General features: G+C 59.9%; 1 protein-coding gene across 1 annotated transcript; it reads left to right on the forward strand.

Moving 5' to 3' along the window:
• LOC112118527 (vacuolar protein sorting-associated protein 4A) lies at positions 1-8188 on the forward strand. Its single transcript, XM_024216886.2, has 11 exons — positions 1-176; positions 1639-1750; positions 2257-2404; positions 2716-2777; positions 3119-3238; positions 4815-4971; positions 5222-5370; positions 5870-5951; positions 6230-6449; positions 6696-6836; positions 7751-8188. Exons 1-11 carry the CDS (start codon positions 156-158, stop codon positions 7850-7852), a joined length of 1314 nt encoding a protein of 437 aa, XP_024072654.1. The 5' UTR covers positions 1-155; the 3' UTR covers positions 7853-8188.
• The last annotated feature ends 158 nt before the right edge of the window (positions 8189-8346 follow it).

An 8346-nucleotide genomic window follows, 5' to 3' on the forward strand; every position in this document is an offset into this window, starting at 1 on the left:
GTTCTCGCTCCCCGCGTAGCAGCTGCGCGGCCGGTGGGTCCCGGTTCGGTGCCGCCGCCTCCTGCCCGCCGCGCCGGGGCCTCCCCGCCCGGAGCCGGATCCGGATCCAGGCCGCTCGCAGCGCCCCGGGGACTCGGGCGGCACCGGGCGATGAAATGACAACATCAACCCTCCAGGTACCGGGCGGCGGGAGCCCGGCCCGGCCCCAGCGTCCCCCGCCCGGCCCCGGCCCCAGCCCCAGCCCCAGCGTCCCCCGCCCGGCCCCGGTTCCCGGGTCCCCCGCCCAGGCCCAGCCCCAGCCCCAACGTCTCCCGCCCGGCGCCGGGTCCAGTCCGGGCTTTGCGGGCCTCAGGTGGCGGGGAGGCCGCCCGCCGACGCGCAGGCCCCGGCCCTTCCCCGGCCGCCCCCTACCCGGGCCGGGCCCAGGCCGGAGCGCTCCCCCGGGTGCCAGGTGTGGCCGGACCGGCGGGTTCCCGCGGCTCTGGGGCCCAGGGCCCGGCTGGGGGCCCGCCGCGGGGCCCTGTCCCCGGGTGAGGCCAGCGGGACGGGCCCGGGGACGCTGCTGCAGGACCTGGAGCTGCTTCTCCGGCCCCTGCGTAGCCCTCGGGGGCCGTGGGGAGCTGCCCCTGGCCGGGCCTCCGTGGGGCCTGGGCGCGGCGGGGCGGCGGGGCCGGGCAGCGGCCCTTGCCTGCGGACTGCCCCGGCTTTCCTGTGTCCCGGGGCCTAGGACCGGGCCAGGCACGGGCCGTGTCAGGGGAGCCGGGCCCCGTGTGGGGCTGGCCCGGCTGGGGCCTGGCTCCAGGTCTCGCTCCTGCGGCAGGTTTCGAGGCGAGAGTGTCCAGGTAGCCCGAGCTCGGCCCCCGCAGCCTCCACCAGCGACCGGGGCGCGGGTTAGTGCCGCGCCCTAGAGAGCAGGGGCTGTTTGTTCAGCTCCCCCCGAGGGGTGCCCAGCCCCTGCCCCTGCCCCTCGGGGGGGACTGGGGCCAACTGAGCTCTCTGCCTGTGGCCAGTGGGAGGTCTGCGCCCAGGGCTTGTATCATGGGCGAGTTGGGCTGTTTCTTTCTTTTCTACCGAAACACTTGTACCAGTACAACCCCGCTAGGGAGGTGAAGGTGCCTGTTACCATATAGTGTCTCCTCCTTCCCGTACAAGAATGGCTGTACTGGTATAAATACCTTTATACCAGGGTAACTGCCCACATTAGGGAGCTGTCCTGCTTTCACTAAACAGGTGCTACGACTTCTGTATGTAGACAGGGCTTTCCCTGCAAGGCCCACGGGTGCATCTGTTTCTCCTTCCCTTGCTCTGTGGTGGTGGCATTGGTTAAAGGTCCCAGTGGCACAGGAGCTGCCCCGCCCTGGCAAATGGCCATGGGTTCTGGGCTTGGATTTTGCTCTCTGGAATCGGTGGCTTTGTCCAGCCCAGAAGGAGCCGCTTGTGAGTGTTGTCTGCTGTGTGTGAGCAGAAGGCTCAGACGAGAAAGAGGAGATGACTCTAGGCGCCAGCAGCTGCTTCTCAGAGGTGTCCAAAAACCCGTTACCTCGGTGGGAAACATTACCTCTTTCCTCGTCCATTGATCTCTCCTTCTCCTGTGTGCCGGGGCAGCTGTGTCATTGGAGCTGTGTTCTCTCCTTGCAGAAAGCTATCGATCTGGTAACAAAAGCGACCGAGGAGGATAAGGCCAAGAACTATGAGGAGGCGCTGCGGCTGTACCAGCATGCAGTGGAGTACTTTCTACATGCCATCAAATGTGAGTCTGGCTCGTCCCTCCTGCATCGCTGGCCTGGCCAGCCTGTGCAAGATCTTTCCCTCGCTGTTCCTCTTAGGGTCCTTCTTCCCGTTTCACCCTGCTGGGAGTCAGGCCTGCCCAGAATAGCACATCCCCAAACAGATCAGCCTGCACCTGTTGCAGAGCCAGATGGCCTGCCGAGGGTTCCCACAAGTGGAGGCGTTCTCGGGGGAATGAGCTAACTGTGGAGCTGGGCTCAGAAACCCTGAAGTTGTGGGATTATCCAAAGGGAGGTGGGGCTTCCCTGGCTGTGGGTTTGTGCTGCGTCCGTCTCTAAGGGCAGCTTCTCCTGGGGGATTCTCTCCAGCTGCCCACCCGGTGGGAGCTGGTGAAAGGAGACGTTGGTGTCTCATGGCTCCGGAGCGGGCTCTTCTCCCCATTGCTGGTCCTAAAAGGGAGGGTGCTGTAGGGCTCTCCTCACTCCATGCCGTGGAGAGCTGCTCACTGTCTCTCGGGTGCCCTGACAGATGAGGCTCACAGTGACAAGGCGAAGGAGAGCATCCGGGCGAAGTGCATGCAGTACCTGGACCGGGCGGAGAAGCTGAAGGATTATCTACGCAACAAAGACAAACAAAGCAAGAAGCCTGTCAAAGAGTCTCCAAATGATAGCAAGGGGTACGTGTGCAGTCTCCATTGCACCCCCAAGCATGCTCATGCCTGTAACGATGGGAGAGGCTAGCCCTAGGCCCCTGGGTGCCCCCTCTTCTCCTGGGGGTAACTCGGGCAGTGGGTTTCAAAGCAGCACTTCTCCCTCTCTGCACTGTATAGTTTGTGAGTGAGCGTTGGGGTCTCCTGTTGGGGCTGGCAAGAGCCAGCACTGCGAGACTTCGACCCTTCTGGCGCGGCCAGGCCAGATCCTCACTTCCTCCTGATAGCGGGACCTGAGGCTTCGCTGGCCTTGCCATGACTCTGCGTCCTCTTCACAGGAGCGACAGTGACAGCGAGGGCGAGAATCCGGAGAAGAAGAAGCTGCAGGAGCAGCTGATGGGTAAGAGGTGGGGGCTGGGAGCACGGCATTGCCCTGCAAGGCCTGCTGGTGGAGTTCCTGACCTGGGAAGTGGCTGGCGCATGCTGCTTGGTGCAGGGTCGGTGGGACTATGAGCCACTCCTGGAGCGGAATGAGGGGCCGCCGGGCCGCCTCCTCTCTAACTCTGTGGCCGCTGGGCAGTTCTGGAGACTCCTCGTGAGCCCTCCTGCGTGATGACAGCCTGGCCCGGGCAGGTGGCGTTTGGCAGCTGGTGCAGTGGCTGGCGGGAGGCTCGGGCGAGCCCCGAGGCGGGAGTGCTGTCGTCTCTTGTCCCGCTAGGGAGAACTGCCTTCCTCTCGCAGGTGCCATTGTGATGGAGAAGCCCAACGTGCGGTGGAGCGATGTGGCTGGCCTGGAGGGCGCCAAGGAGGCTCTGAAGGAGGCTGTAATTTTACCCATTAAATTCCCACACTTATTCACAGGTGAGGGTTGCTCGGGTAGCTCTGGGGTGAGGCTGGGGCAGGGTGGATTGGCTGCTGCTCCCTCCGAGCGGGACCGTGGCCCTTGTGGTACTGGTTCCGGTGCCGGGCGGAGACCACGCCCTGGGATCTGGAGTACTGAGCAGAGCCCAGAAACTTCCTTGGCCAACAGCCCTAGCAGAGCCCTGAGCGGCGAGGTGCATGTGAACTGGCCAGTCCCCCACAGCACGGCAGGAGCAGTGCTGCAGGGGCCTGGGGTAGGGCGCTGCCCGACCAGAGTCTGGTACCTCTGTTCCCTCCGTTCGAAGCCAGCTCTGCCCCTGCTCAGTGCAGGCTGTGGTCCAGAAAGCCTTTGACAAGGTACCTCACCAAAGGCTCTTAAGTAAATTGTCATGGGATAAGAGGGAAGATCCTTTCATGGTTTGAGAACTGGTTAAAAGACAGGGAACAAAGGGTAGGAATAAATGGTAAATTCTCAGAATGGAGAGGGGTAACTAGTGGTGTTCCCCAGGGGTCTGTCCTAGGACCAGTTCTATTCAACTTATTCATAAATGATCTGGAGAAAGGGGTAAAAAGATGACACTAAACTGCTCAAGATAGTTAAGACCAAAGCAGACTGTGAAGAACTTCAAAAAGATCTCACAAAACTAAGTGATTGGGCAACAAAATGGCAAATGAAATTTATGTGGATAAATGTAAAGTAATGCACATTGGAAAAAATAACCCCAACCATACATACAATATGATGGGGGCTAATTTAGCTACAACTAATCAGGAAAAAGATCTTGGAGTCATCATGGATAGTTCTCTGAAGACGTCCACTCAGTGTGCAGCGGCAGTCAAAAAAGCAAACAGGATGTTAGTAATCACTCAAAAAGGGATAGAGAATAAGACGGAGAATATCTTATTGCCCTTATATAAATCGATGGTACGCCCACATCTCGAATACTGCGTACAGATGTGGTCTCATCTCAAAAAAGATATACTGGCATTAGAAAAGGTTCAGAGAAGGGCAACTAAAATGATTAGGGGTTTGGAACGGGTCCCATATGAGGAGAGATTAAAGAGGCTAGGACTTTTCAGCTTGGAAAAGAAAAGATTAAGGGGGGATATGATAGAGGTATATAAAATCATGAGTGATGTGGAGAAAGCGAATAAGGAAAAGTTATTTACTTATTCCCATAATATAAGAACTAGGGGCCACCAAATGAAATTAATGGGCAGCAGGTTTAAAACAAATAAAAGGAAGTTCTTCTTCACACAGCGCACAGTCAACTTGTGGAACTCCTTGCCTGAGGACGTTGTGAAGGCTAGGACTATAACAGGGTTTAAAAGAGAACTGGATAAATTCATGGAGGTTAAGTCCATTAATGGCTATTAGCCAGGACGGGTAAGGAATGGTGTCCCTAGCCTCTGTTTGTCAGATGGTGGAGATGGATGGCAGGAGAGAGATCACTTGATCATTGTCTGTTAGGTTCACTCCCTCTGGGGCACCTGGCATTGGTCACTGTCAGCAGACAGGATAGTGGACTGGATGGACCTTTGGTCTGACCCAATACGGCCATTCTTATGTTCTTAGGTAAGCGCACCCCCTGGCGTGGGATTCTGCTCTTTGGGCCCCCTGGCACGGGGAAGTCGTACCTGGCCAAGGCTGTGGCAACCGAGGCCAACAACTCCACGTTCTTCTCCGTGTCGTCCTCGGACCTGATGTCGAAGTGGCTGGGAGAGAGCGAGAAGTAAGTTAGCGGCTGGACTGCGCTGCTCAGCACCGGGGCAGAGGAGAGCGCACTGTGGCACTAGCGGGTCTGCCAAGGAAAGTGGGGTAAATGAGAACAAGCTAAGCAGTGCCAGCGCGGGAGCTCCCTGCCTGCAGCCCGAGGGTGCTGATCCTCGCTCCCCCACTCGGGGCGTGTGTGGGTTGCAGGGTCAGGACTGGAGGGGAGGCTGCCTGGCCGTTAGCGCTGACCCCGTGTCTTTCTGCCCCAGGCTGGTGAAGAATCTCTTCGAGCTGGCAAGGCAGCACAAACCCTCCATCATCTTCATCGACGAGGTGGACTCTTTGTGCGGCTCCCGGAATGAGAACGAGAGCGAGGCTGGCCGCAGGATCAAGACGGAGTTCCTGGTGCAGATGCAGGGTGGGTGGGGAGTGCGCTCCGGCCCCCCAGAGCTCACCTCTCCCCCAGCTGGCTCAGATGGTGCCGAATCAGCCCTGGGGCGGGCGGCTGGAAATGAGAAGTGAAGAATGAGGAGCTGCTCTAGTCCTCAGCCTGCGCGTTCCCTTTGCCGAGGGCAGCCTCGAAGGGTGCTTGGGGTACTTGGGCGAAGGGCCTGTCTTGGATTGGCAGCTGGTGACTAGCCAGTACTGGGTTTACAACGGCGCCCGCCCTCTCCCTTAGCCCTACCCCCACACCGCCTCTTCCTCCTGTGGCCCCATCTGTAGTCCTCTGCCCTGTGGGAGTGCTGGGTGGGGCCTCAGGGGACAGGGCAGAGCGTGGGGGTGGGGCCACGGTCCAGGCTCTGGGGCCCCCAGAAGGTTAATCCGGCCCTGTCACCCTCCAGCTGCGGTGCTCTTCCGGGCCCCTCCGAGGAGTCCGCCCCGCCTGCTCCTTGATCGCTGTTTCTTCTTCCCGGTAGGTGTTGGTAATAACAACGACGGGACCCTGGTCCTCGGTGCCACAAATATCCCCTGGGTCTTAGACTCGGCCATTAGGAGAAGGTGAGTGGGAGCTATTGGAAACCAGCAGCCACAGCTGCTCTCCTCTGCCTGGCTCAGGGCAGCCACATTGAATGTGCCAGGAGCCACTGCCCCCCCTCTTTGAGAGTGGCCCAGAGAAGAGAGTCGTCTGCCCCAGGGCAGGCTTAGGTCTGTCCCCAGCCCCACCCAACAGCCCAGCACCTCCCTCCCCCAGCCTGCAGCTCTTGCTGGAACCCGTCAGTGCTGCAGCGATCTGCACGGCTCGCTGCTCACCCGCTCTGCCCACTGTCGGTGCCTAGGTTTGAGAAGCGCATCTACATCCCCTTGCCGGAGGAGGCGGCCCGAGCCCAGATATTCAGGCTGCACCTGGGGAACACGCCACACAACCTGACAGAGGCCAACATCCACGAGTTGGCCAGGAAGACGGACGGCTACTCGGGAGCCGACATCAGCGTCATCGTGCGTGACGCCCTCATGCAGCCTGTCCGCAAAGTGCAGTCGGCCACACACTTCAAGAAGGTGAGAGCAGGCGTGCGGGACCTGCTGCTCCCCAAGGGCTGCGGCACCTGAGTCTGGGGCCGCTGGCCTGCAAGGGAGGGGGGCTCCATGGCCACCCGAGTGTGCCCTTGCCCCTCCTGGTGAGATCCTTCCTGAGTCCCCCAGGCCAGCCCCAGAGGGCCCATGTCAGAGGGGCCCCCGGGGGCGGTTGGAGAGCCAGCCCTGGCATCTGCCCTCTCAGTGCACTTCCTCTCTGGCATGTGGCAGGTGCGAGGCCCGTCTCGAACCAATCCCGGCATAACTATAGATGACCTCCTGACGCCATGCTCGCCGGGGGACCCCGGAGCCATTGAGATGACTTGGATGGAGGTGCCTAGTGAGAAGCTGCTGGAGCCAGTGATCTGCATGGTAAGTAGTTTGTTAGGGACAGACACGCTGGGCCGGGTAAGTAGTTCGTTAGGGACAGACACGCTGGGCCGGAGGGTGAGCGACTGTCACTTGGCCAGTGACACAAGTCAGTGTGCAACACCCCTGATGCCAGCAGAGCCCCAGCTGGTGAGGACAGGCTCACTCTGCCCTCCCACTTTCCCACTGGGGCTGGGGGAAGAGGTGCTATCCCAGTCAAAGCCACTGTCCCAGAGTAGCTGGATGTTCCTGGTGAAATGATCAGCATAAAAGATTTACCTTGTGATCATTAGACTTCAGAGTTAACCCGTGTAGCTGAAAGGGTCGGGGCATCCCTGAGCGATTGCTTGTTCCTTCTGCCTGCAGCTGTCCCATCTGGAATGTGTGGCTCACAGCTCTGAGTGCAAGAGCTCCAGGCCTTTCTCCCTGACCGTTCTATTGTGTCATGTGCTGGAGGGGGGAGGGCAGGGGAACCCACAGAGCAGACATGGGCGCCTCGGGATTTATGCCTGCTGGAAAAGGAAAGTTTCCTTCTCCACCTGTGATCCCTGGGCTCTTAGCCCTCCCCGAGCACCCAGGGAGATCAGTAAGCATGGCCATTCCAGGGGACAGACTGGAGAATGCACGGAGCTGGAGGTCACACCAGTGACCAGGAGCAGTGTCAAACCTGAGTCCCGGCTCCTAGGCCTCTGTTCCATGCACCTGCCCTGGGGGACCCTGTAGGGAGATGCCTGTCGTTCAGGACAGAGAGGCACTAGCTACACTGCCTTTGCTAGGGCTGGAGCTGGGGTGTTTAGACCTGGGATTCTCCCCCGCAACCAGAAACTCGGGTAGGATTTCCGAGGGCGTCAAGGTAAAAGCGACGCAGACTCTGATGTTGCACTTTGGCCTCAGCTGCCCTCTCCCCTTGTTTGCAGTCAGATATGCTGCGCTCGCTGGCCACCACCCGCCCCACTGTGAATGCAGAGGACCTCCTGAAGGTGAAGAAATTCACAGACGACTTTGGACAGGAAGGTTAAAAGCTTCTGCCGTGGGGCGGGCGGGGGTGGCAGGGCGGGGCTGGCAGTGGCAGCGTGTATGCTTGCAAAGCCCTAGTGCTGGCAGGCGGACGGTGCCAAGCGGGTGCTAATGTTCAGCTCCCTACTAAACCCACCTGTCTGTGGGCCCCCAGCTGGGAGTTACACAGCAGCACGGCCCCTGGCAGGCCTGTGGAAGGGGCTGAGCACAGCCCAGGGGCCTGCCCTGCCTCCCCCAGGGGCCCCGACACCCCTGCGTGCTTTTTTTTTTTTATTTTTTTAAATTAATGCTGCTTGTTTTGTCTTGTTTATATACAAATAAAAACGATCCAAAAGCTTCGCCCGCCGAAACGGGACTTTCCTGGGGTGGCTGAGCCCCCACAGCGCTGCCCTGATCGCATGGGGCCAGCCGGCAGGGTGTAACCCTCGTCTGGGCTAGGCCCCATGTGCCAGGCTCTGCAGGTCTGGCTCCCCACGCTGGAGCTGTGCTGTGAGAC

The sequence above is a fragment of the Terrapene carolina genome, unplaced genomic scaffold (genome assembly GCF_002925995.2).
Source record: "Terrapene carolina triunguis isolate 2854851 unplaced genomic scaffold, T_m_triunguis-2.0 Scaffold32862, whole genome shotgun sequence".
Taxonomy (NCBI): Eukaryota; Metazoa; Chordata; order Testudines; family Emydidae; genus Terrapene; species Terrapene triunguis.